Below are 27863 nucleotides of genomic sequence, written 5' to 3'. Positions count from 1 at the left end.
CACGCTGGCTTTTCTCTCGGCAAAAACCATAGCGAAACATAATCTCTGTTTGCCGTTCAATTATCGGTTCGTGCTGAGCCACCCATCGCTTCCGTTTTACTTTTTGCTACACTAATATACCCATCGCGTAACACTGGTGCTTCACAAAACGGCCGATCAGCGTAACACATCATTAGAAGGCGCGCGCGCGCACCTCGGAAGCGGATGTTGAAAATGTTAAACAAAGACGAAAACAACGACGGTTTCCGACGGGCTACAAACAATTCCATTTTTTCGCCCGGAGAAGAAAAGCTCCATGTCCCGCGGTTCCCAGCGTAATTAGTTTCGAGCGGCACACGACACATGGAGCCGGGTGTATGGTGAACTACACTAAGTAAGAAATGCGAGCAGCTTGAGAGGTTCATTATTATGTTGCGACTTTCGCACCGCATCCTTCTGCGCGCTCGGACTTACATTCACGCGTGGGAATGTGCGTTTATACTAACGGTGTAATGATGTTCTTTTTTTTTATTAGTTTCCGTTTAAAGAATCTACCATTCAGTATCGTGTTATAGTTACGTTGAAAGTGATTGACGTGTTCTTCAACTACGAATCTGTTGCCTGGAGAACGATCGGCGGTGGAAGTAGGAGAGCAAAGCAGCCGTGCGTTCTCAGCTGTCAAAAACACGGTTGGATAGATCGGGAGCTTAAAACATAAAAACCGGTGACAACCGGTACCGAAGAGGTGCTAAGTAAAGTGAGCGTAACGAAAGCCCCCTCCGATTCTGCAAATCCCCAAACGCCGGGCTTAGTTAGGTGCTGTGGCCGAAGAAAGTTTTCAACGACCAAGTTAACCTCCCCAGTGACAGGCGCGAAACGAAGTAAAAGTGCGACACCCGAAACAATAAGTAAACAAACCAAAAAGAAAACACTTGCACGCGAGGCGCACGAAAGAGTGAAATCTCTTCTCCCGGCGGGGGACCGCTACCAATTTGGTTACCTACTACAGGGAGAGTGATGTGAGCCGTGTCTGAGCGCCTGGCTACATCGCTTGCATACGCGCAACGCCCGAACCTGTGCATCTTTGCTTCTGAGGTTCCGGCAACTGTACATCCGGTCTCCGTAGGGACTCAGAGCGCAGGATCGCCAAGACGGCAACGGTAACATGAAACTGTCCAAGCATGCCGACTGCATGCAGATACGGGCCTTGTTGCGAAAGGATTACCTCGTCCGGATACGTCAACCGGTAAGTAGCTCGCACGGGATGGTTTCGTAAAATGGGTCATACTAGCCGGAAGTGTCTCCGGAAGTGTTTTTGCCCGATGGCGTATCACTAGTTCGTAAACACAGATTCATACCGCGCACGCTTTTTGTTCGAAATTACTGTCACCGGTGACGTACATCACGTTCTCGGCGTAACGGTTTCTACTCTACCACGGACCGCATGATAAGCATAATACATTTTGAAAAAAAACGGACACCTAAACGGACATACGCTGACCGGGGCTGGGCTTGGTTCAATGTTCTGGATTGGTGTCGCTCGCCGCGTAAAGTGCGCCTCATCACCGTCGTTATCAAGCGCGATGAGCGTGAAGCGAAGCTAAACATTCGTTTGTTTTTGCGCGCCTGCGCGAATGGGGCGCATGGACCATTGGAACAGTAATTGACATGAACCGGATGAAGAGGAAAGTTACTGCACTAAACCGACTTTTTTGCGTTCTATTCCGAACGCTTTCGTGCAACACGATGGATGGAAATATAGGTACTCAAACTGGACAAAACTTATGGAGTGCCTGTTAGTAAGAGAGAGAGCGAGAGAAGGAGTAGCCCTGATCTAATCAGTAATAACTTTTCGGTTAAAAGTACTATCTCCGTACTAATGCAACAGTGAATCACGAGAGTATGCGTAATAACTGCGAATAACCAGAGAATTTGCCAACTGCTAATCCTTTGGTCAATATGGCGACGTCTGTAGGTCGTCTAATCTACTAGCAGTTGTGTGATCTCCCAGCGGTAAACAAACAAGTGATTAGCAATGCCATTCGCGCTGCTGCTGTTCCTGGCTTATCAGTAGGGCTCGAGTCCAATAAGATCGCAACCGTTGCGGAAATAGATGAAGGACACATCATGAGATTTTTTTCAAACATGCGCTACACCCGACCATGTATTTGATAGAAATCGTCTATTCTAATCGAACCCTTCCGCGCCCAAGCGTAGATGAGCTTTAAGTAGTGTCTGTAACATTTGTTTCCCTTCTCTGCAGTGGATGACCTTTATTCAGTACCTGTGGCCATGCCTGATATTCACCGCCCTGTACGTCCTGCGGGGCCGCTTCCAGTCGGTCGAGATAGGCGAGTGTCAGTTCCCGACGCGCAACCTGCAAGCCAATGGCATCCTGCCCTTCTTCCAGTCGTACATTTGCACCTTCGAGAACGAGTGTGCGGACGCGAAAAAGTTTGCCGAGACGGAAAGCTTCGACCAGGCCCCGGTCACACCGGTGGTCAACATCGTGCAGACCTTCCTCGATCACGATGCCCTGTACGATGCCGTCATCCAGCTGCCGATCGATCGGAACTTTATCGTGAGCGTAACGACGATCGTGACCCACGCTAAGTTTAAGGAGATTGAGCGTAAGTACTTGGCCGCGTCAAAGTCCACGCTGTCCACGTTTACGGGACTTTATCCTTCTTCCAGGCAATGGCGATCGGTTGGTCAAGATGTTGCCGGAAATCCGAAAGAAGGTAGGCGACGGTTTCAACATCGAGCAGCTGTTTTCGGACGACCGGACGTTCTCGGCCTCGGGCAACATTCTTTGCGGGCGACCGTTTCCGCGGAGCGACAACATTCGCTTCATCGACAACATCCTGTACACGCCAGACTACGCCGGTCCGGATAGGGATGAGCTGAGCGTAATGCCAACACCGTACTGCAAGCAGCTGTACCTCGACGTGACGAACACGAACAACGGCAAGATCACCTGGCGGTTTCTGAAGCCGATTCTGCAGGGCAAGATACTGTACGGGCCAGCGAACGAGCGAAACGACGAAATTGTGAAGTTTGTAAGTTACGAACCCACGGATCGTACGGGAGTGCTTTTTTGGGGTTACATCGTTGATGCCCTCTGCTTTACCCGTGTACTAGGCCAACAAGACGTTCGTGGACATGGGTCGGCTGAGGACGTTCTTCCGTTCGCTCGACACCACCCTGCAGCTACTACGCACCGAGCAGGAAGTGCGCGAAAGTTTCGAAGGCCTAATCGAGCTGGCCAAGAGTCCCGTGGTGCAGATGCTTACCGGCGGCAATGTCAACATCGAGTTGATCGAGGGCATCCTGGATGGTATCCTGCACGACGAGAGTGTCGCGAACGGCATCAAGACGATTGCCAACATTTTCGATTGCTTCTCGGCGGACCGGTTCATTCCGGTGCCGGACGAGCGCGCCCTGGAGGACCGGGCGTTCGAGTTGAACCGGGAGAAGCTGTTCTTTGCGGCGGTATACTTCGAGAACGGCACGGCGGCGTCACCGAACGAGATTGCCTACAAGATCCGCATGCGCACGGACGATACGCCGGTGACGGTGGAAAACCGAAATCGGTTCTGGTTTCCCGGACCGGAGGCCAGTTTCGAGCTGGATATGCGCTACCATCGAGGCTTTGTCCAGATTCAGCACGCGGTCGATATGGGTATCATCCGCCAGCAGAAGAAGGCCAAATTCAACCACGAGCAAGGCTTGGCCGGTGGCAAGGGTTCTGCTTCCGGCACGGGCGAACTGGAGCTAGACGATGAGCTAGACGGTGATGACGATGATGACACCGGTGACGGTGAGAAACAAACAGAGGACCCACTGGCGTCAGGTGAAGATGACCGAGATGATACGCCTACAACACCCGGCTCTGTTGGGCCGGGCTCCGAAACAACGACGGAAAGCCTATCGCAACTCTACGCCGACCTGAGCAAACGGGTGAACGTGTCGCAGGTGGTCCTGGATCGTTTCGGTAAAGGCAACAATCGGAGCGCCCTGGACGACTATCTGGACTTTGCGGACGACGAAACGGGAACCGAAGCCGACGACCTCGCGGCGGCAACAACCGCGGCTCCGGCAACGAGATCGAGAAGACGCAAACGTCAACTTTCTCTGTTCGACTTTTTCCTGGGCGGGAAGAAAAAATCCGCCGACGAAGTGACGTACCGTGTGGCGGACGAAAAGTTCTACACCAAGCAGTTCCCCTATCCAAAGTACACCAAAGACGAGTGAGTATTTCCCGTAGCTGGCTGTTCGCAATCTGTCCAGCCATATTCAAACCGGCTCCATGTTTTGCCCGTAAGCGCAGCTTCAAAAAGGGCCTCTATTTGGCCCAGTCCATCCAGATGACCTACTTCATAGCGCTGATCGTACACGTCGCGTCGGCCGTCCGACAGCGGATATGGATGAAGGAGAGTGGCAACTCGATGCTGATGCGCTCGATGGGCCTCAAATCGGGCTCGGAAACGGTTGCGTGGATCATTGCCACCTTCATCGAGATCAGCCTAGTGTTTCTGATCGGCCTAGCAATCCTGTACGGTGGTGGCATCCTTGTGCACTCGAGCAAAGTCTTCCTCTTCTGCTACCTAGTCGTGTTCGGTGTTTGCATGATTGCGTTTTGGTAAGCGAATGCAGCCAGGGGCTCAGGTTGGCAGGTTTGCTGATAAACTTTTTTCTCGTTCTCGCTGCACTCCGCTGTAACCAGCTACATGTGCTCGGTGTTTTTCAGCTCGGCCAGCATCGGCTCGGTGTCGAGCGTCATACTCTTCCTGATAACCTTCCTTCCGTACATTATTATCATTTCGCTCGGGGCCACCCTGTCGGCCGCCGGTAAGTTGGTGGCGAATCTGTCCTTCTCGACCGCCTTCTGCTACGCGTGGAGGCACGTGATGCGCATGGAGCTACAGCACCGCGGAGCCAACTTCGTGACTGCCTTCCAGGGTTCTCTGGCGGACAACGATCTCAAGTACGGCATCCTGATGATCCTGCTTGATGCAGCCATCTACTTCACCGTCGGTTACTTGTTCCAGCGGTTTAGGCAAGGTACCGTGGGGAAGGAAAAAGTCTAACCGCTAGATACTGATGGCCTCTCCTCGTTTGCTCCTCCAGATGATACCACATTCCACACGGTGAAGCGTATTAAGCTAGACAAAAGCATCGGAGCAGATCTGCGGAATGTCGATGTGACGTACGAAACGGGCGGAAAGAAGGTGTTGAGCGATGTTTCTATCACATTCCGGCGCGATGAAGTCACGTGCCTGCTGGGAAGGAACGGTGCTGGCAAAAGTACAATCATGTAATCACTTCCAGCTCGCTCACTCTGGAAGATGTGTAAAGTTTAACGTCTTTTGCCTTACCTCATCGGTTGTTGACAGAAAACTGCTTACGGGCCAGGTTCTACCAGACGTGGGTGATGTCCATCTGCCACTGGATTACGATTTCATCTCCGGTATACGCAACAACGCGGAAAAGATTGGCCTTTGCCCGCAGAACGATGTGCTCATACCGAACCTCACCGCCAAGGAGCACCTACAGTTGTACGCACGGATCAAGCTTACCCGCGGCTTCGACACGGAAGTGGCGCGCACCCTGGACAACCTGAAGATGGGACCCTACCAGCACTACCGTGCGTCGGATCTTTCCGGCGGGTTCAAGCGAAGGCTCTGCATCGCGATCGCGTTTCTTGGATCACCCAATCTGGTCGTGCTGGACGAACCGTGCAGCAGCGTGGACACGAAGGCACGAAAGTACATTTGGGAGCTGATACAGACACTGCGTCGCGATCGAGCAGTCATTCTGGCGACGCACCATTTGGACGAAGCAGAGTGTTTGAGCGATAAAATCGTAGTGCTCGAAGACGTAAGACGCCTCGCATCAAGAAGCCACCTAGTTCGTTGGGCTTAGTTTCATTCTTCGTCTCTTCCGCTCACTACCAGGGTAAAGCGATCTTGGAGCAGTCACACGAGGAGCTAAAGAAACGGTTCACCAACACGATCTATCTGGCGATCACATTGAAGCCACAGCCGGATGCCGACCGTACCGCGCTGATTGCGGCGCTTGGCAAGGTGCTCGACGGATTGGCGGACTTGCGCCACGAAATGACCGCCACCCTCAACAAGCTAAACTACAAAATAGCATCCTCCACGAACGACAACCAGCTGCTAAAGTATGATCCCGCGACAGAGTGTCCCCCGACACCAGTACGGTTGTGTAGCTCATATTGAAATTTGACCCAACTTCCAGCATTGAGCCTCTGTTGGATCATCTGGCGCAGCTCAAATCCAGTAAACAGATCGAGACGTTCGAATTGCGTAACGAGAATTTGCTCAACATTTTCAACACCGTCAACGCTGGCGATTCGCTGCTGCTGCAAGCGAACGGCAACAATGGAACCGCGCTCCCATCGAACGGGTTCCATGGTCCCAAAACGAGTCAGACAACCCTCGGCACGGTGCCGATCATGGTGACGCTGTTCCGCAAGCGATTGCTGCACTTTCTGCGGAACTATCGGCTGCTAGTGTGTTTGCTGGTGCTGCCGACGATCTTCGAAATCATTGCCATGGGCTTCATGACGATCAGGCCGCCGGGTGAGTACGATCGGATGGTTAACTTTTCGAACGCCCTCTATCCCGGTGCGATCGAGTTCTACACCAACGCGAGCGATACCGACCCCTACCGGGAAGCGATCGTTGGCGATCTTCTGGAGCATTGCGACGGTAACGATGACCAGTGTTCCGTGTTCGATTCCTCACTCGACGCGTACCGTTGGCTACTATCGACGAGTGATCAGTACGCCGAGCGACGCTACGGGGGCATAACGATAAATCGCGAGAAGAACGTTGTGTGGTACAACAACAAAGGCTACCATTCCATGCCGACGTGGCTGAATGTGCTCGACACGGCCGTTCTACGGGCGGAGATAGACGATCCCAGTGCGGTCATTCGCACCGTGAACCATCCGTTGAAGATCGAAGAGGATGATCTATCGATATCGTCAATGTAAGCAGTGCCGTGCGACCCGAAATTAGAGATGGTAACGGATGGTTCTGCTTTATTCCATTCTCAGGCTCCAACAGATTGCCGATGCGGGCATATCGCTAATCCTACTGCTGGCCTTCAGTCTAGTCGTAGCAGGAGCGTCAGTGTACATCGTCAGTGAGCGTATCCGAGGCGAAAAGTTACAGCAGCGGTTAGCGGGAGTCAATGTCCTCACCTACTGGACCGTAACGTACATCTGGGACGCATTGGTGAGTAAATGTTCCATAGTAAATGCATAGTGCTAACCCATAGTGCTGTGTTTTCATTACGCAGATCTTCCTGATCGCCGTCGCTCTGGCAGTGATCGTATTCAAAACCTTCGCCATACCAGCATACGTTGCGCGGGAACAGCTGGACGGGATTTGTTTGCTGCTGCTGTTCTACGGATTCGCCACCATTCCGGCGGTGCACCTGTTCGAGAAGCTGTTTACCGACGCGAGCTTCGCCAACATGTCGCTCTTCTGTCTGAATGTGATCACGGCGCTCGGTACCCTCACGATCATCATCCTGTTCGATGTGCTTGGCAACAGTGACGAATCGGAACGCGTTCGCCACTTCCTGAACCGTGCATTCTTGGTGTTACCCCAACATGCCCTGGCCGACGGACTGATCGAGTTGTCGAAGAACTACATCACGGCGGAAATCTTCAAGCGGTACTACATCGACTCATACAAATCCCCGCTCAAGAGCGATTTGCTACAGCCGCATCTGATTGCGCTCGTCACGATGGGAGTAATCTTTGCGCTGCTCAACGTGGCTATCGAGTACAAATGGATCCAGCGACTGGCAAAGCGTGCCTGCACCGGAGGCGGGCAAGCCCAAGTGTACCAGCTGAACGGTGTCGAAACGGAAGATCACAGTGGCGGCAGCAAAAAGAAATCGCTCACCGCCGATCAGATCCTATCGGTGGATCGGCTGAGAAAGCGGTACGGTGGTTGGTGTGGCGATGGCCAGGAGGTAGTGAAGAACGTCTCCTTCAAGCTGCACTACGGCGAATGCTTTGGGCTGCTCGGTACGAACGGTGCAGGGAAGTCGACCATCTTTGCGATCCTCTCCGGCGAACTGCTTCCCTCGGGTGGAAGCTTCACTTTCTACAGCAACGTAAGAGAAATGGTGTAACATGGATCTTGTATCTAGTGCCTTCACTAAACGAATGTTGTTTACGTACGATTACACTTCCAGCACGGTCCCTCGTACTGTCCGCAGAGCAACTTTCTCGACCCACTGCTCACGGTGGAGGAGGTGATCGAGTTCTACGGCAGACTACGCAACATTGAGTCGATTGACAAGCTGATCACGGAAACTCTCCACGAGTACCATCTGAGCGTGTACCGGAAGGTGCTGGTCAAAAATCTAAGTGGTGGGAACCGCCGCAAGTTGTGCGTGGCCGTTGCCTGCTTCGGCCAGTCGGAAATCATTCTAATGGACGAACCGACTAGCGACCTGGATCCGGTGACGCGCTCGATTGTCTACAGCACGATCGAGCGGTTAAACGCTCAGAACCGCTCGATTCTGCTCACGTCGCACAGTATTTCGGAGATCGATCGCATCTGCCAGCGGATCGCGATCCTGAAGGACGGCGAGCTGCTGACGATCGACACTCCGGGCAGGCTAAAGAAACGGTTCGGCCACTGCTATCAGGTGACGCTTTATCTGGAGGGTGCGCGAGAGGTCGATTTTCTCAGGGTAGGCACCGGGCGGAGAGGGGGTGTGGGTGCTAGCGACCTCACCATTCGTTGCTCACCGTAAATCGTTTGTCGTTCGACATTTTAGGTCATCAAACGTGAGTTCAATGTTTCGCGCGACATCTTGCTGCACAACAACTCGGTACAGTTCGTGTGCCAGGTACGTCCGGAAGGTGGGATGATCACGGCTCGGGAAGAGAACGGCAAAACGCACAAAAATGGCCACGTCACGATAGTGCTGGACGAGAACGGTACCGGTAGTGCAACGGCGAGCTCCCGTTCAGGGACGGCTGGTGAACTGTTCCTCAAACTGCACCGATTTGCCAAGGAAAACCATCTACGATACACCATTTCACGGTGCCAAATGGATCAGGTAAGGCGAATGTGATTCGGTTTCCGACCAGAGGTAATTTAGCGGTCCTCTTGTAGATTTTTGAAAACATTCTTCAAAACCACGAGGAAGACCACGCCAACCCAGGATACGTGGATGGCTAACGGGCCGTCTGGGCAGTCCTGGAAAGTTTTCCCAGGTTCCCTAGGCACGGTTCCCTAATCTGTATATAGGTACTGATAGGTTTTAAATTGGAAATGTGAATAATAAATGGTAACAGTGAGTAAGCTTTCGCTTTCGTTGCTACTTTTACAGTCTTTTGCGGAATGCAATCAACAAATATGCATTTAATTTCGTTATAAAAAGGCAAATAATGGAATTTTTAGGGATCGCGTGTAAGCAGACATCTAACTACTGATTGTCGCACCCAAACTTAGAGTAAGTCTATGAATTGTCAACACTGGTATCGCCGAAAGAACTGGAGCGTTTGTTTCGGATACACTTCCCAAAATGTGGAAAGTACTGACGCAAATGTGATCCACCTGATTCATCAAGAATGCCCAATCTCAACGGATCGATATGATGTGAAACAACGTTGAATTATTTATCTTGGGTGCAGCATGTCGCATAGAAATCACCAAAATAGGCCCACATAGAGAGCAGGGTGCCTCTATCGGATGACGTCAATAGTGTCGCGCTGGAATCGAACCGGCGTAGTTGTGGTGCTATGTACCATCGCTCGCCCCCTCAGCTTACGTAAGATCCGGCGTAGGTTCATTAACCTCGCCACTTGTCTAACTGTAAATGGGAGGAAAAGCCACGAAAGATCCACTGATAGCGGTAGGTATTGCGCGCCACGGTAGGGCTGCCGTCTAGTGTCTGGTCCGTTTCCGGATCGGAAAATACATTACACCGGTTCTGTGCATTCCTCTTTTCATTACATCCCAACACCGCGACACCGTCTGCAATGCTGTGGCGCAAACTACGAGGCGACTGGAGCAACCCCTTACCATGTGTAGGAATGGCAAATGTGGGCTAGTAGTGGTTCGCCATGGTTAAAATGCTGCCGTGTCCTAGCTTGGGTGGATTTTTCCAGGAAACTAGGTCACCAGAGCCATCGCGATGCAGGTTCGCTCTCGTTTCCCAGGCTCCGAGCTAGATCCGCTGCGGTCTATCTCCAAACGAGTCCAAACGCTGAGAACCGTGCCCTTTCGCTAGGAGAAGTTCGGTTATGTTGGAGAGAAAAGTGTGCCTCTATATAGTATGCACACACCCAGTAAGGATTTTCCACACAGCGGCCCAACATCACGCACACATCCGGTCCTCCTGCGAGTGTGTGTGGCTGGGCCATCGATTGGTATTTCTTGGCTCTCTACTTTTCTTTTTTAGCTTCCGTTCATCTGTGGGAAAAAGGACTTCCATTCTACCGTCAGGGCGGTGGTGTCTGTGAAAAGCGTGCAAAAAATGAGCATAAGCTCTGCAAAAGGAACAGAACAGACAAAACAGTATCCAGACAACAAAGGGACTAAACATCCGCCAAATGGCACTGATCTACGTCAAACCAACCGCCGGTTATGTAGGGTCGGTGCGCAAACGACCGGTCTGACGTGACCGCAGACGGAGGCGATGCAAAATCTTGATGCTAAAAATTTGGCTTAAAGATTCCGACCATGGTTCGGTGTTCACTCAAATGTTGACCTCAAGTGGAACACTGACCACGACCGCAGCCAGGCCATTATGAATTTGCGGGTTTAACAGGAATTGTGAAGATCAGTAAAATGGTCAAACATGCCAAACGGGCTCCTCTTGCTCCGAAGTTTTTTATCAACGTTTTCCTGCAATTGGTTGTTAAAAAATTAACAATCGTTAAATTTTTTCATATTTTTTAATTCGCAAAACATTGGAGACTTTATTTTGCGACCTTCTGGAAGATGCTAAAGGCGATAAGTGCTTGCCGACCTTAGTCAATTGAACTAAAACTTAGTAAACAAAGTTAACATACAGGCTGCCAGTGGAGTTCCGAACATGGAATGGCATTAGTTTTGCTTCAATTTTCCCTTTAAACTTTACTATGGACTGGTATACTATGTCTACCAAAACAGATGTTACGTCACCTACATTGTTGAACCATTGTACCTAACTCAACAGAGCCGTCGTTGTTTAGAGACTTTTCGCCGTCTACACCCGATCTAGTTTGTGCAGACTTCCGATTTCCACATCCTACAGGGCATTTTAAGGGTTTGCAAATTGAACTTCAGTCATGGAAACAGTTGCAGGAAGCACTGGTAAATAGTCGTGTGAAACGATCGATTTATTTCGCCTCAGGGCTGGTCCTTTGCGTTTCCATTTCAAAACCCCATTAAGGTGAGTTATGGAGCAACGGAATAAGATAAATAAGCAAAACACATTCCACGATACGCATATGCTTGGGCTCGTTCGCCGACCGTAAGAAAAATAAAGTTTCCTTTTCGCTCCCACACCGGGTGGCAGCAAAGTGCGAGTTTGCAACGCAATATCCTTCCGCGGCAGACACTCCTTGGAGCTCGCTTGGTTGAATCGTCTACCCTGCGTCAGCAGCAGTACCCCCGGGGAACTAAACGTCTCTGCCAAGTATTATATATACGGTGTAACCTTTAACCTTTAAAACAACCCAAAAAACTGTCTAGACACTCTCTTGATCAGAAACGGTAAGCGAACAGAGACAAAGAGAGAGAGACAATTTAAACCCAGAATCCTTGTAACAACAGTCCGGGTTGTGTTTGCTTTACATTTCGTGACGAACGTGTTTAATACACCTTTTTGACCAAGTGCCGTGGTTTCGGTTCTGTCTGAACAATGGTGGCCCCAACTTAATCCCTTTGCGAATAAGATATGTAACAAAACAAAAAAACAAAAATAATCAAGCATTAGGCGACCCATCTGTAACCTAACTTTTTGGTGTACTGGTGCTGGTTGCTGCTGGTGCTGTTGGCGCTTTTTAGTTTATTTTATGGGCTAACTTTTGCATTACCGCCGTCAGCGAGGGGGGTTGGTCCGTTTTTCGGTAGAAGCATGGAATGTGGAATTTGACGAAATCCTCGCTGCAACAGCAGTGCGGCGGCTCTGGTGAAGCATTTTGGGTTTCCAGCGTCGAGCGTTTGTTATTCAAAGGCAGCGTTCAAAGTCGTTCATTTATGGTAGATGCTCCAGGATGTTTGAAATTTTTTAACTTGAGATGTGATTCAATTGTCGCAGAAAATTGTTAGCAACAGTTTCCAGAGTAGTGTGTGGCGCTTAGAGAACGATTGTTTTACGGTAAATCAGATTTTAACAGTACCCACCATTTGCCTACCTAGCGACTAGTACAAAGACCTAAACTGTCGCAAATTCATTTCCCTACTGCGCAACGTACACGAAAACTATTCGCCTTGTGCTGCATCTGGCCGACGGTGTCGAAAGAACATCAGTGTTCAGGCACGTCTCATCTCAGCCTGTAAACACTTCGAATCTGGCACTATGAACTCGCGTAACCTATCCGCCGTTGGCAGGATCCTAGGGATGCGAGCCACAGATTGCGGGCCGTTATTTCTCCAGGACGGGCGCCATCAAGCGGTTCATTGAGCAATTTAGTTTCAACGACATCTTCGATGGACAGAGGCAACGATGCTTCCCAGTGGGAACCGCATGCGATGCCGCAGTGTGGGAACGGGATCAGTTGCACGCGGAAAAAGGATTGCGGTATGCAAGAAAGAGCGTAGCATTTCGTGACCCTACCTAACACCGGTACTGGGAAAAGTAGAAAAATATAGAAAAATAGAAAAATATGGTTGATGGTTTTCATCATACAAATGGTACTTTTCGATAAAATGCATTGATGTTTAGAACTGTGGTGGATGCGTCAAATGTAATAAAGTATTCATCTTCTGTATGAAGCACGGTAAGCAACAGTAGCATAGACATTGGACTCAGCATAGACGGGACCGCACCACACCTGGACACGGCAAAAGGGTCACGTAGGCCAGCACATAATTCAGTACGCCACTCAGTTCGCTGAGTCAAGATCAAAATTAACAAATTAAATGATTAAGTGAAAGGAAAGAAAAGAGTGGAAAAATTCAATACATTTCCAGAACATTATGTGTTATAGTCTTACAATCTTTTTATAAACATTGTGCATGTAGCTTACGTACGATAACAAAAAGGAAAAATATTATAAAGTTGCGTCTTAAATAGTACAGAACCCATTGAAATAGTAGTCCATGAATGAGAACCAGCTTTGCACCGCCGACACTTGGCAGCAATGCAATTGAAACTGAATACCGCACATTTTTCTGTGCATGGTGTCGTTGCAGCGAGTTGTGCTACTCCTCGATACGAAGGGTTGTTCTACAGCCAGCAAACGATGATTAGGGATTGATTGATTCGAACGAAGGTGAGCAAGCGAACTTCCAATGGTTATGGCCCGAGCCAAGTCCTTTGCTCATCTTACGGGCGTATGCTGTTCTCAGCCAACTTTACTCCTTACCGGGTGCATGTGTCTTGGATGTCGTAATGTTGGAGAGGATCCGTCTCCGTCTTATGTGGGTCAACAGCAACGGCACATCGCGATTCCATCGACACATGACCGTTGTTTGCAAACAACGCAGTCCGCGCCCATTTTTGACAAGTCCCTCGTACAGTGGGAGAGGATTCCTATTTCGCTCTGAGATACGAGAGCGAATTCTCCCACTGAGCGATTCGGAGAGTGAGTTTCGTGATTGCCGAGTATGAGTATTACTGCGGTGCCAGACGGTCCGTAAATAAACGAAATGACATTTCAAATAAATGTCAAACGTTTATGCCCCAGCGGACACGATAACAAACGCTTGGTTTACAAACTCTCGGAAATTAAGTTGGTTGCGCGTGGTAGGAATCAAGGTGGCTTTATTCTGTTTGTAATCGTTGAGAATTTGAACGCGACTAACGTTCGTAGAAAGATGTGAGAAATAGATGCAAAAGAGCGCGAACCTAGCTACAGGCAGTGCTGCCGACTGGCAGTGTTGCCGGAACGACTACATTTATGGTACGCAATTTTCAACACAAACAGAGGATGTTCTTATTTGCTGGTACAGCAACAAAATCTAAAAAAAAAAGAAAAAATATTCAGAAATCAATTTATTTCTCTTTGATTTCTGTTTTCTCGGACCAAAAACACGAATGTAACCACGTTTGACATTTCGGGTTTATATTTTAAACCTGGCACATGAAACGTAAACGATCTGACGTTTTCGCGCTATTATTTACGGTTCATGTGGCACGCAGTTACAAACTGCGAGCGACTCGGAGAGCACTGCGAAATTTCTCGTTTGTCGGAGTAATCGGCGCAGGCCGAGCTCGGCCTGCGCTCAGTGGGAGAATTCGCTCTCGTATCTCAGAGCGAAATAGGAATCCTCTCCCACTGTACGAGGGACTTGTCAAAAATGGGCTCACTTTTCACTTTTCGGTCTTGGCGGTCGGTTCGTCTTCGCCTCTGCTCCTGCCAAGTGTTTTTTGCAAAGTTAAGTGTGTGTGCGCGCCGCAAAATGGAACAACAAAAGGTGCCGTATAAGGTAAGTGCTAGTGTTAGGCCTTCATATGTTTAAAGACGTGATATCACATTTCTTTCGAAACAGCTTCCATGTTGTCGCCGTTAGAGAACTGTGTTGCATAGGTGGCGAACGTGTTTCGGTTTAACCCGATTGTTCTAATAAAGTGCCCGTTTTTTTCAAGTGCAACATATTCGACAAGATTGAACATGAACTTTCAAGTTTTCGGTACGCACGTGCTTCGTTTCGTGTGCTGTGCACACACTCTGTGGGCTCTCTTTTGTCTTTCCGAAGGTTCAGGAAAAAAACAGGGCCGGATGTCGCTCGTCTGACTTTTGTCGTGTTGGTGAAGTATTGTTGGTTTTGTAGTCGGCTTTTTCGGTCTCGAAGTTCCTCTCTTTCCCCCGACCACGTTTCAGATTCTGCAAAGAAACGCCGTCTGGCGAGCAGTCGGTGATTTGGAGCGAAAATTCTAGACGCATGATTTTTTTGTGGTTGGCTGGCAACGGCCTACTGTTTTACGACAGGAATGAACATGTATTTTCAGTTCCATCCGCTTGGTTTCCTGGAATAGGGTCCGTTAGCCGAAGCAGACATCTTTTGTCTCTATGATAGATTTAGGCAGGAAACGTTCTTTCGACTCCATCGTTCGCTCAACCTTTCAGAAAATGTTCTTGGGGCTTTCATTTTGTGAACTAAACAGAAGTTGTACCACGATGTTGGTACCCTATCGCATTTACGAGTAATGGTTGATTCTAGTAACGGGTTCAGAGCCCAACCTCGTCTGTTGAATGCCGGATGCAAAGAAAACCGATAAGGAGAGTTTCTCAATATTATTAGAATAAACAGAGTCGTAATAATCGTCAGTTTTGTATTCAAGTTCAGGTTCGAAAGTACCTTTTTTTTGTGCATGGGAACCGATGAGTCGATGCAGCGCAGGAAAGTAATATTAAAACTATTAATAACGATAGTGTTTTCAACAATTTAACTCTTTTTCAACCAACTGGTCCGTTTGTGGCACGATTTTCGCCACGCATGAAATGTTAAACTTCATTACAGGGTACTTCTATCAATAACTTTAATTCTTAAAAACCAGTATTCTTTTGTTATCTTCTTTGTGCCCAAATTCTCAGACATAGGGCAATCGACATTGTTGCGAATGCCGATAAAATGTATGCTTCGGACGAACAATCTTACGTTGGAGCTAATGCATTTCTCGGACGGGTGACCATTGTTTGCAAACAACGTCGTCCGCGCCCTTTTTGACAAGTCCTTTTTACAGTGGGAGATATGAGAGCGAATTCTCCTGCAGAGCGATTCGGAGCGAGTTATACTGCGAAATTTCTTGTTTGTCCGAAGTAAATTGCGCTGGCCGAGCTCAATTTGCATCGTGCGGTGGTCTTGGCGTTCGGTTCCTTTGCCCGTGCTCCTGCCAGGTTGTTTTTGGGCAAAATTTATTTAAGTGTGCGTGTTGTGTGTGTGCCCGCCGCAAAACGGAACAGCAAAAAATGCCGTATAAGGTAGAAAATGAAGCAATTGTTATTCCCTTTGTGAGCTAGTGTTAGGCCTTAGTTCTTCGCGCTTCACGCGATCTTTTTCTCAAATTTCCTCCATTCCACTGAACAAGCACATTACTCCGCATTGTTCGACAAACGACCGCAGTACGGTGGCCACATTCAAAAATAAAGTTTCATAAAGTTCAGTTTACGCGCTATAATTTTACGTAGGCGCACATTTCAACCGCCATTTTTCAGCGCTATTGCCAGTTGGGTTAACAGCGATGGCGCTTGTGGGGATGGCCATTAAATTGTCGGTGATCAGTTAGATGAGTGCAACATTTCTTTAGTTTTACTATGATGTAAGCGCGGTTCTTCACGGATACTAAAGCAACGAAGCCAACTCTAAACTCGTTTTTCCTTCAGCTCGTAAAATCGGCTACTCGTATCAATGTAAAGAAAGCAGACAGAGGCTGCATCGTAGTTTTGTCAAAATACTCAAAATAGTGTCCTCCGTTTGCTGCCCAATCGCTGGCCACCGTCGCCCAATGCAGCGTTCGTTCTCCTGCAGCAGTAGTACGATGGGCGTCATGGTGGCGAGGACCGTGGCCACACTGTAGGAAACACTGCGGAACGTGCTTGCCACACGCTGCGCCAGCCTGCGCTGCACTCCATCCAGGAGCTGACAGTTGCTCTGTACCTAGAGGCCGGAAGGCCGCTTTGCCCATAGCGGGGCTCCGTATCGAATTATTGACGTTACCGCACTCGCAAGCAGCATGCGTCTGTCGCTCGTCGCTCCGAAGCGATTAGGCCTCAGAGCCCGAAGGACTCGCGTCACCTGGCTTGCCCGTTTTGCTACATACTCGATGTGCGGTCGCCAGTGCAGGTGGTCGTGCAGCTGAATCCTGAGGTGCCCGATCGTCTGCTTCGATTGGCAGGTAACCCCGCCACCGACATTGACGCTCGTGTGCTGCCGTCCCCCTTTGTGGCTGCTGAAGACGAGGATCTCCGTTTTCAACATACATATTCCTTGTACTGGGCAATTTGAACATCAAACAGAAAAGTGGTGCGTGTATAAAAAGTCCCGAATGCCGCCCGAAAAATAAAATGGAAAATGTAATAAACTTGAAAATGCGAATGAAAAATTTAATTAACTTAAGAATTCATAGGAATATAAGGTATCATTTTAAATGCAAATTTGGCAATGTATGTTGATTGTATAGAAGATGATTAAATGATTTCTAATTGTGATGTCTTTTGTTAATTTTTTTTTAGATCAAGGACGTTACGCGAGTTGTGAAAAAGGCTGTTGTGGCCGCCACTTTGGCAGAAGTTCGGGTGAAGGCGGCCGAAAAATTCGGACGTCAAGATCTGCCGAACATCCATCTAGATTCGGACGGCACAGAGGTGGACGACGAGGACTACTTTCAGACGCTGGAGCCGAACGCAGAACTAATAGCAGTTTTTTCCGGCCAACAATGGGTAGATGTGCGTATTGTTTTTTTGTAACCAAATTAGTTACCTTTACCGATTTAAAATGTAGAGGAGCCATTTGCTGCTATATTGTTTATCAATCTAGCTAACGATGGTGTTTTTGTTCTTCCTTCCAGATCATATTTTTTATCACAATGTAGTGTTTAACGGCAATTTTATAAAATTATTTTTTATAACTCTACTCCAATTCAATTGCAAGCTTTTCGGCGGATTTTTGCTCATTCATTCTCTAGCTATTGGTTCCAGTTTTTAGACTGCTTATAGAAGCATTTCTGTTATCATTTCACTCCTCTTTGATAGCAAGTAGAAACTTGGACCACAGCAAACAAATAATCTATAATTATCTCTTTCTTTCTACAGCCCACACACTACGTCACAATAACGACGCGACGAGACTCGTCGGATGTCACCGACAGTCCGGAAGTGGAACGGATCCACCTTAAAAAATTAGTGTCACACATGAAGACAAACCTGTGCAATGTATCCGTACTGAGCGAACCAGACCTCGAATTGCTGTCGAATATGGATCCGAACTCGGTCGCTGACATTACCGGCAAGGATTTTATCGAACAGATAAAGGAAGCTTCAGGCAGGTTAGGGGGATGTAGAAATTGGGATTTGGCGCTGGTTTCTTGAAACCCTCACCTATTTGCGTTCGTGATGTTGCAAACTTTTAGTGTTTTGTGTATTGTTTGAGAATCATAAGCAATCCGTCGATCTTTTTTTTATTCGCTCATTAATAACGTTTGATATACGTTTTTGTTAGGCACGACAAGCCATCTGTTGTTTGACTAATATTATTCAGTTTATATAAGTGAGTATGGGAAACGTATACAATATACATACGTGGACATAGGTGGAGACATAAAGGTGGAGGATATAAATTGAAATTGAACAATCAAATCATTTTTTACAATGGTGTTCAATAATTCAGTTACTTTTTACCTTTTTTACAGTTGCGAACACATATTTAATACCAGTTTTGTTGTCACTGTTGTGTTCTGCTGCATAGGATGCTTTTTTTTGATCCGTCGGAATTCATATAGCTTTTAACATAAATATCATTTTATGGCTGCAGTACACAATATTCGTGGTGGAAATTGTATGAACAGTTTCATTCCATGATTCAACACAACAATGCCCATATTTAGATTTTTTAAAATTTCATTTCATGTTTGCCAAACACAGAATCTTATATGAAAAGCGAAAGGCTTTTGACGCAATTGAGCTGTTAAAACTTTTCGAAAAACGTCAAGCGCAGTCAGAAGAAGAAAGTCAACATGGTAAGTCTGTGCCCATACACACCACTTCATTTTAGAGTTGATCATTCAACGTTATGTATGTGTGGTTTATTTTTGCAGAATCTGCACAATTTTCCACCATCACAAGTCAACCGCAGTCTCGGAAGGAAATGACTGCAGCGGCTGCCGAATCGTCTTCGTCATCGCCCTCGACACCGTCAACTACAGTGTTGACGGATAGTAAACCGACCGACCGCTGCTGAAACCGTTCGGTGAACCAAGGTGAATCAATTTGTGGTTTTAATTTTTATCTCATCAATTTTTAAATAGCTTACTTTTTCATGGGTATTTGACATTAGTGCGACGTTAAAAAAAGATATTGGTTTCTTCAACTATTGCTCAGTTCAAATGAGGAAATGGTTCACCATAACATTTCTATGTACGTTATGCTTGGTCAAAATTATAATTTATTATTGTTTGGAGGGAGATTATTGATTGCATTAATGCTTCGTATTGGGATGTTGACTTCGAATCTATTTAGAATCATTTTACATTTGGTTGAATTTGTCTGATATTGAAGAACAACCTAGCACCGTATTCTAATTCTGGTGGCCAAGGGGAGTGGTGTTGGGTACATGTAATAATGCGATCGACGCACCTGTTATTGGTTTCAAAGTCTATAGCTGATTGCAGAATTCTTCAATCTCGACATTTTATCTTTGACCTCGGTGGTATAGCTCGGCATATTCACTTTTTTCCCACTTGAATTTCTGATAATCTGAAGCTATCGCCGCACCGTGTGGCAAGGCCGATATGGCGTTTTACTGAAACGATCGACGCTATTCTTGGTGAACTGTGGAACCTCGTAAGGAGAAACCTTTACTCTTCAATGCTCGTCTTGGCGATCGACGCTCATCACTTTCAATGCCACGTGGTTAATCTGTACTGCCGTAACATATTTCTAACGTTGCGTGGTGGGTACACGGATTCACTATTAAAAGGGGCTTCCGCAGCTTTTGCAGGTTCACGTTCAGTACACGTATTACGTCACTGCTCATATCTGGAGGCAGCTAAACAGTTCTACTTACATGAATATGAATTTCAGATAACATTGCGATAACGTTTCTTTATCGAGAATTGTTGGTGTGCTTTTGTTGAAAAAATGCTATGGCGCAGAACTATAACAAATAATGTTTATATCCACCTTGAAACATTTACTCCTTATAAATCACGAAACTCATGTAATGGAGAAAAGTCCGATACTCAGTGCCTTTCCAAAAAGTTATGCTGTCGAACGATCTGTAACGACGGAGTACCTCGGCAGGAAGCATTGTCTGCATCATGTAGGCAGACACACTTGTTCTCTGTCTGCTAGAGATTCTTCCAAACTGTAAATGTATTTTCAACAAAACTTTTTTAAATTTTGAGACTCCTAAACTCTTAAAAAGATTAGGTGTCGATGGTCACTGACTGGAAAGTTAGCAATCATATTTAAGCGGCTGACATCTTCAAGTAGCGACCTTAGTGACTTTTGGTGAAGTAAATCTGTTCTATTTCTAAAACTATTGTCAGTACGTAGCTCAGCATTTACACCGTTAAAAACTACGTTGTTTTCTGGCGTTATGTACGTTCCAACGACTGTACCAACAGTGCAACCATGCTTTGCAGAAAAGCCCAACACGGTCGTTATAACGACGTCGGGTTTCACAAGAAGTAAGGCCTCGCACCTTGATTTCTTGAATTCTGTCTCACTGACAGAATTACCTTTATTCGTTGTTTTGTTACCGGTGTTAAAATTTGGGTGTTTGGGTGGGCGTTAAAATCTCCTATTCCTCTCCTATCCTGTAATGGGTTGGGGAAGTTGTGATATGATTTTTATTAATTCGTCGTTTAGGTGGTTTGGTTTTATTTTATTATGTACACCTAAGCTAATGTTGTGATATACGTTGTCTTGGAGCTTATATGTCCATGAAAATTCATTTAGGGTGCCCCTTGGTTTGTATTTATTTACATTTACAACTTTCTGAAGGGCTATAACGAAGGGGCGGTGTTTGTCAGTTAGCATTTCTAATTCTGGATCGCACCGTAATTTCGCGTTTTTCCACCTGGAATCCACAGCGGATGTTGGTTTTTAGGTTCCACGGCACCACTGGAGCACTCTAATCACTGTTGCGATGCACTAAACTGCGATTTTGGCACTTTATTCGCAATTTTCACTTTGCTGCCCTTGTGACGACTGGATGTTGACATCCGTTCGCATGCAAACTTTATGCGCTGAAAAACGCCGGTTTGGTCAGTGTTTGTGTTTGTGTTAGTCTTTGCCATCCTGGTTGGGGAGGTTTGTTTTGATTATAGTAGTTTATATGAACCAGTAGGCGTTTTCAACGCAAAGGGTCAGTAATTTTACCTTTTCTAAATTTTAGGTGGTTTGGTTTTATTTTGTGTGGGATATATATACACATTATTGTTGTGGTAATTGGAGTAAGGATTCTTACTGCTATTGCTGGTATATTAGTATCGAGGGGGATGCTTTGGTGATGACAGGAGTTATGTACACCTAGGCTAATGTAGTGAAATACGTTGTCTTGGAGCTGGTATGTCCATACATATATTGTATGGATATATTGGTACAATAGGTACAAAGGTATGGCATCATTAAAATAGTCTCTAAGCGGCTTCTCAACAACGGGATATCATAAAGTACCACTAGTTATAGGAACCATCTGAGCTCCGATGTTGGTGGGAGTGTTTTGTGGTACGTTTTGGTGTCCCTAGGAATATTTGTCTTGAAAACAGTCTGAACATTTCTAACAGCAAGTTGCTATTGTCCCGAGAGAGGAGTGTAATATTTAAAAAATATTTCAACACATCCTCAAAGTTTCTATTATCGAGGAAGCTGTACTTTTCCGGTCATCTTCGTGATGTGTAGCGTCTTCAGCACCATTTCGGATAGACCAGACGTTTTTCGTGGGAGTGGAAGTGGGAGTGTTTTGTGGTACGTTTTGGTGTCCCTAGGAATATTTGTCTTGAAAACACTCTGAATATTTCTAACAGCAAGTGTCTATGGTCCCGAGAGAGGAGTGTAATATTTAAAAAATATTTCAACACATCCTCAAAGTTTCTATTATCGAGGAAGCTGTACTTTTCCGGTCATCTTCGTGATGTGTAGTGTCTTCAGCCAATGTTGGACAGTTAGGACACTTATGGTGCATTATTTACGTTTCGCATAATATAAGTGTTTCTTTTTTATCGCACTCTTCCCTACTTACACCTTTTAGGAACTTTATTAGTTCCTTATTTTTATTTTTACGATTGGGGGAAGTAAGAGATTAATGCCCTCGTTGAAATTGAGCGTTTGATGAAATACGTCCGAACAGCTCTGAAGTAACTGAGAAGCTGTTCTTCATTATTTTTTCGAATGCGCGGATCAACTCTTCAAATGAGTACTTGATGATTTCTTTAGACAGATTATTAATTTACATACTAGACATATTAATTTGCCTTTTGCGGCCGCTCCCATACACAAGTTAATATAAAATTATCCATAATTATATGCCTCATTGTTCGTCTAATGAGGCACATCTCTTCCTTCGCTACGATTTGTGCCAATGTTTTGCCTTTTTTGGCTTTTTTGTAGTTTATTCTCCCCAAACTACCATCCTTATTTTTGGAATTAAAATACAGTGGTGTCTCAACATACGAATTTAATCCGTTCCGCAACGTTGTTCGTATGTAAAAACGTTCGTATGTCAAAACAGTTTTTTCCATTGAAATGTATGGAAATGTCATTAATCCGTTCCAGCTCCCACGAAAACCTCAGCAAAACGACTCCTCAGTTGTTTTTGTGTGGTGTTTTATTGGAGTGTTTGGAATAAGAAAAATGTGTTTACAAGAAGAAACAATCATTTTTGTATATATTCTATAAAAACATAAAAAAATAGTGAAGTGTTTACAAAAGCAAAAGTGTTTACTCGCACACCTTGCTCATGTTTTTCAATGATTTCACGCTTGATTTCAATAGATATCGTCTTCTTCTTCGGACCCATAGCTATGAAAATATAAAAAATAGCTAAGTTAACAAAAATGCTTCCAAAAAATACCAGGGACACAAATGCACTGTAGCCTAGACGATACTGAAGTCTCAACTGAGGCTTGTATAAACGGTCAATTCTTGTATGAACTGACAGTTCAGACATGACAGTTCCTACATCGGGAGTCCGGGTCTTGTGTACAAATATTCGTATCTCGAATTTTGTTCGTATGTTGAATCAAAATGTCGCTCGATCGGCGGTTCGTATGTCGAAATATTCGTATGTTGGGACGTTCGTATGTTGAGACACCACTGTATTCCATAAGCCTAGCACATAATGTTGCGTAGCTGCTCTCTACGTGAGTCTGCAGCCCAATAAGCTGCAACACGTTGGTAACTGGTACCTGCAGCTCCGGGGAATCGGTAGACGACGGTGGTGTTGGATTGGTTGTTTGGGTGCCACTACTGTTGCAGGCACAATCGCAGTTTCCGACTGTTCCAACGTCTCTTCGTATACAAAGTCGTATTGTACTTCGTTCGCAAAACTGTTCAGCCATTCCGTCGGAACAATTTCTATCCCATGTGGCAAGGGATCATGTTCCGTGGGAATTGCTGGTTGCTGCAGAGGCATTTCCATTTCCATCGCCATCGATTCAGCCGCCTCCCCTCCCCCTCGTCTTTGTCTCCCGGCAGGGAAGGCAGAAGGGAGTCGATGATTACGGAAGGCTTACGCTTCTTGGCTTGCTAAAAGAAACAGAATAAGAATTAGTTTAATTAATAATCATACAAACGAAAAATTGCACTATTTTATGTAGCTCAGTTTTTTGTCTTGTCATCTCATTGTACGCACGTTGTTGAACGATCTTCTTCATCATCCGTTCTTCTTCCGACTGCTGGGCCAGCTTTCTTTGCATACTCTGTTCTGTTCTTATAATATAACACTACCGAATTATCCTGTTCGAATAAAGCTTCTCTAAGCAGACTGTAATCTTGACCGAGACTGTACATTCGCTTTGGCTTTGGTTGATTCTGTTGTTTATCTATTTCCATCTGCATAACGACGTCGGATTGAAGTTCGAATTGGAATTGAGCTCCTGCCCCACTCGTTGCGTTCATTTTATCCTTCCTTGCGTCATCCGCCTGGAACTCAAGTGGTAACGCCTGATGCCCTGGTTGCGTCACTCGCATGCTCGATGCCCTGCCCTACTCGGTGTGCTAACGGATACCTCGCTGTAACGTAAATAGCCGGTTCTCGCGAGCGACGCTTCATTCGCGCGCTAGAGCCCGTTACGTCAGCAACAGTCGTAATAAGTGAAGTAATAAGTAATAATAATAAGTAATAAGTCAGCAACAGTCGTAATAGTCGTGCGGGTGAATCGGCGATAATAGCACTTATTGATAGTGATACCAGTTGATTGCAAAATCTCAAACCACTTATATTCTCTCTTATTCTACAATATTCTTCTCATATATTCCTCTCGAATATTAATATTCTATATATTCTATAAAGAATATTCTTCTCATTGATAAATGGTGGCAAAAATTGTTGTACATGCTCCGGTGTTTTGATCTTGTAGACAAAGCAGAAACACATCCACACTCGTTTGAGGGTGACAGAAGAATGATATATTGTATCGAACATAGGTTGCTTAGTTTAACTAGGAATCACGGATTACTATTCCATTTCCAACACTCCTCGATACCGATAATCTGCACAAATTGTTTTTTGGTTCTGTAAACCCATTGGCTTTGTGAAACCATCAGCTGGTTGCTCCGTGGTAGGTAAATAGCTTAGTAATTAGGACGCTAACGGTTGCTATATTTCAATACTCCTCCTCAAACGTTGCGTCCTAATCGTCTGTTAAACCCAGTACTTTTGCACATGATCCTGTGCCATAATACACGCCTTGTAACGGATTAATTACCCTTTTCATCCGTTTTCTCTTCTTATCATTCGCGTACGTCGTCGATTTTGCCGCCGTTTCCATGGTATCATTCCCGTCAATAGAATTACTACCATCCAATAGTCATCCACGTTGAATCCAACCATGAATAATTTGTGTCATTGTCTTGAAATGCAGATTCTATTCTTTTCCACGCGTCTCGTGCATCTTTCGCGTCCATAACCAAACTATAGATGTGTGTGTCTAAACTCAAACATATAGTTGTTAACGCTCTTTCTTTAACGTGTTCTGGTGCCGCGGCTGCAGCTTCTTTTTTAACTGCTTCCCAGCATCTATCTCGCATCAAAATCATTTTCATTGCGAACTGCCATGTTACAAAATTCTCTCTTCCGCGTAATTTTTCAATTGCTGGTAGCGCGCCCATGTAGGGCGCTGTTACAAATAAACAGTACAACGAAACGCGGTCGGTTTGGCTGGCTACCTTTAACTTTAGTTAAGTTAAAAGTAACTAAAGTTAAAGGTAGCCGAACCGACCGCGTTTCGTTGTACTGTTTATTTGTAGCAGCGCCCAACAGTAGTTAAAGTAGTTAAAACTACTTTATTCGGTTCGCGGCGGTTCGGGGATGTAAAGTGCAGATAGTTACATAGAAGAACCGTGTCGTCCCGCGGTTCGTAATCGAAGCGTCCTCGATCGCTTCTCACAGCCCGCTGTGGTGATCCGACGGCACTCACGTCGGATGAGTGTTCGTCCTGTCACGAGCGAGTGCGAGCCGCCGGATCCCTTCGCCTGCCACAGTGAGCCTGTCACCTGCCTCGCCCGGCGTCGGCCGTTGCGAACGAATGTTCGCAACAGGCGCCACGGAACTTCCCTCTCCTCCAGCACTGTTGCCACCTGAGGGCATTTTTCTTAACACGCAATATTCAAGACACACAGTATTTTAACTGCTTTCAGATCACACAGAGTTCCTTCCATCACACTCAGTACTACTTTCAATAATACACAGTATTTTCCGAGTATCACATAGCACCCGTGAAACTTTTACTTGATTGACCGATTCTTCTCGATGTGCGCTATGTTCATGTTCTGGTCCCATAACCTGTTGTAGACAAAGCAGAAACACATCCACTAAGTCGAAGAGCTTGTAGGATATGATGTTACTTTGTCCTTTATGATGTATCGGGGGAGTGACTAGATGGATTTTGTGAGGACCGCACTCGGTGGCACGTCTGTTCGCGTCGACGGCCGCAGAAGGAAGAGAGCGATTCGACGTTTCCGACTGTCGACTGTCACTGCTGATTTCGGTAGGTTAGGGTTTGCGTATGTGTTAACTGTGTCTTTCATGGTTGTAGTGATTATTTTTTTTGCTTCTTGATATGTAATGTTTTTGTCGACTTTTTCCTTGATAACGGCTTTTTCCGTTTTATAAATTTTGCAGTCCCGGCTTCCAGGCGGATGTTCCCCATCGCAGTTTTTGCAGTGCATTTCATTTGCGCATTCTTTGTTTCCGTGTTCTCCCGAACAGTTTGGGCAACAAGTCGGTGCTGTGCAATATTTTTTCGTGTGCCCGTAACTGTAGCAGTTTCGGCACAGTAGTGGGTCAGGGTAATATTTTTCCGTTTTTACCCTTAAGAACCCTATCTTTAAGTACTCCGGTGCCACCGTTTCATTTATCGTTAAAACAAAGTTATTTGTGTTCGTGATCGTTTTTGTGATGTGGTTGAACTTGGTGAACCGGTGCACGTGTGTTATCCCTTGGGGTTCTAATTCTTTTTTAATCTCTTCACAATCAAGGCTGCTCAGCTCTCGGCAATAAATTTTAAATTGTGTGCGGTTCTTAAAAAGAGGAATGCCATCTATTTCGGGTAGGAATTTGGCCCTCGCGTATACACAGACGGATCGACTTGTTGTATCACGTTGACGTTTTGCGTGGGGACCAAGGTCGCCACAAGCTCTTAAACAGAAGAATGCCATCTCTTGACACTTGCAACGTAAAATGTGACCTAGGTACATAGGTATGGCATCCTTAAAATAGTCTCTAAGCGCCTTCTCAAAAACTAGTTATAGGAACCATCTGAGCTCCGATGTTGGTGGGAGTGTTTTGGTACGTCCTGGTGTCCTTAGGAATATTTGTCTTAAAAATACTCTGAACATTTCTAACAGCAAGTTGCTATGGTTTTATTTTATTTATTTTTTTCGATGTGGGGCGGGAAACCTTCATAGGCACCGTTAGGAGGACGAGACCTCCTAGCCGGTAGTGTAGGATTTCCGGTCTCTGAGGAGTCCGGACCTACCCACTAAAACCCCCCCTACCAATGCCTTGAGCCCCCTTCGGATCAGCTGCTCGGTATTACCTTCGAAGGGGACGCTGGACAAGTTTGTCCCACTCGTGCCTCGGTACGCTCGCTAAATATCGCACTCATGACTTAGCAAGGCTACTCATTCGAGGTTTGCTGTCGTGGTTTCCTCCTTTGCTCCTCCTGCCACTCTGAGCAAGCGCGTGTCATCGATGTTTTCGCGATCCCACTGACTGCATCGAATGCAGCAGCGGTCTCGCACATTAGCGCCACAACGCTTTCCGTTGCAACTTCTGCATCTAGCACGAGGTTCATGCGTTTCCGTGCTTCCTCGAACCTAGGACATGCTCGGGCGACTCCACTGTGTCCTTGCAGGCGGGGCAATGTGGTGACGAGGCTCGTCCAATGCGGTTGAGATACCGACTTCGTGTCGGAAGATGATGGAAGCGATTCCGGCGACAAGGTAAACTTTTTTTAAAATAAATATTTCTATCATCATTTATTCGTTAGGAAAAACAAACAGCATAATGCCACTCGGGCAGTTGACCTAGAAAAGATGCGAGCGCAGTGAAACAGCTAGCCCAACACTTTGCTTGGCGCGTCACGCCACGGTTGCGTACCAATAGGGTGACGACACCCAGAACGGCTAAGGCTAGCTGTTTTAGGCTATAAAGGGCCACCGCACTCTTGGCGTGGCTCTCTTTCCTCTGTCATAGTTACTGCGAAACACTGTTAATGTATTAAAGTTAATGTTGATGTATCGAAGTAGTGTCCGTCGCTAGCCACTACTTTTTGCCATCTTTCTG

General features: G+C 46.3%; 2 protein-coding genes across 2 annotated transcripts; both read left to right on the top strand.

The window, feature by feature from the left end:
• Positions 1-1144: 1144 nt before the first annotated feature.
• Positions 1145-9320, top strand: LOC131207732 (glucosylceramide transporter ABCA12). The gene is made up of 15 exons (XM_058200360.1): positions 1145-1225; positions 2243-2609; positions 2674-3038; positions 3121-4229; positions 4310-4621; positions 4706-5043; positions 5110-5296; positions 5376-5859; positions 5937-6166; positions 6244-6999; positions 7067-7247; positions 7312-8139; positions 8221-8724; positions 8812-9096; positions 9153-9320. The coding sequence occupies exons 1-15, from the start codon at positions 1145-1147 to the stop codon at positions 9216-9218; spliced, it is 6093 nt and encodes a 2030-aa protein (XP_058056343.1). The 3' UTR covers positions 9219-9320.
• Positions 9321-14590: 5270 nt separating this feature from the next.
• LOC131215372 (DNA fragmentation factor subunit alpha-like) lies at positions 14591-19091 on the top strand. Its single transcript, XM_058209761.1, is given in 4 exon segments — positions 14591-14621; positions 17369-17581; positions 17948-18180; positions 18776-19091. Coding segments are annotated over 4 exon segments (789 nt in total). The 5' UTR covers positions 14591-14594.
• The last annotated feature ends 8772 nt before the right edge of the window (positions 19092-27863 follow it).

This window comes from Anopheles bellator, chromosome 1, assembly GCF_943735745.2.
Source record: "Anopheles bellator chromosome 1, idAnoBellAS_SP24_06.2, whole genome shotgun sequence".
Lineage (NCBI taxonomy): Eukaryota > Metazoa > Arthropoda > Insecta > Diptera > Culicidae > Anopheles > Anopheles bellator.
The sequence above is the reverse complement of the archived record's forward strand: the minus strand, read 5'-3'. Positions and strand labels throughout refer to the sequence as shown.

Excerpts from the sequence above, each read along its gene's own strand:
- LOC131207732 (XM_058200360.1), top strand. The coding sequence starts at position 1,145 with ATGAAACTGTCCAAGCATGCCGACTGCATGCAGATACGGGCCTTGTTG. Across the intron at positions 5,044-5,109 it reads GTTCCAGCGGTTTAGGCAAG|ATGATACCACATTCCACACG; the intron begins GTACCGTGGGGA and ends TTGCTCCTCCAG. Across the intron at positions 8,140-8,220 it reads GCTTCACTTTCTACAGCAAC|CACGGTCCCTCGTACTGTCC; the intron begins GTAAGAGAAATG and ends TTACACTTCCAG.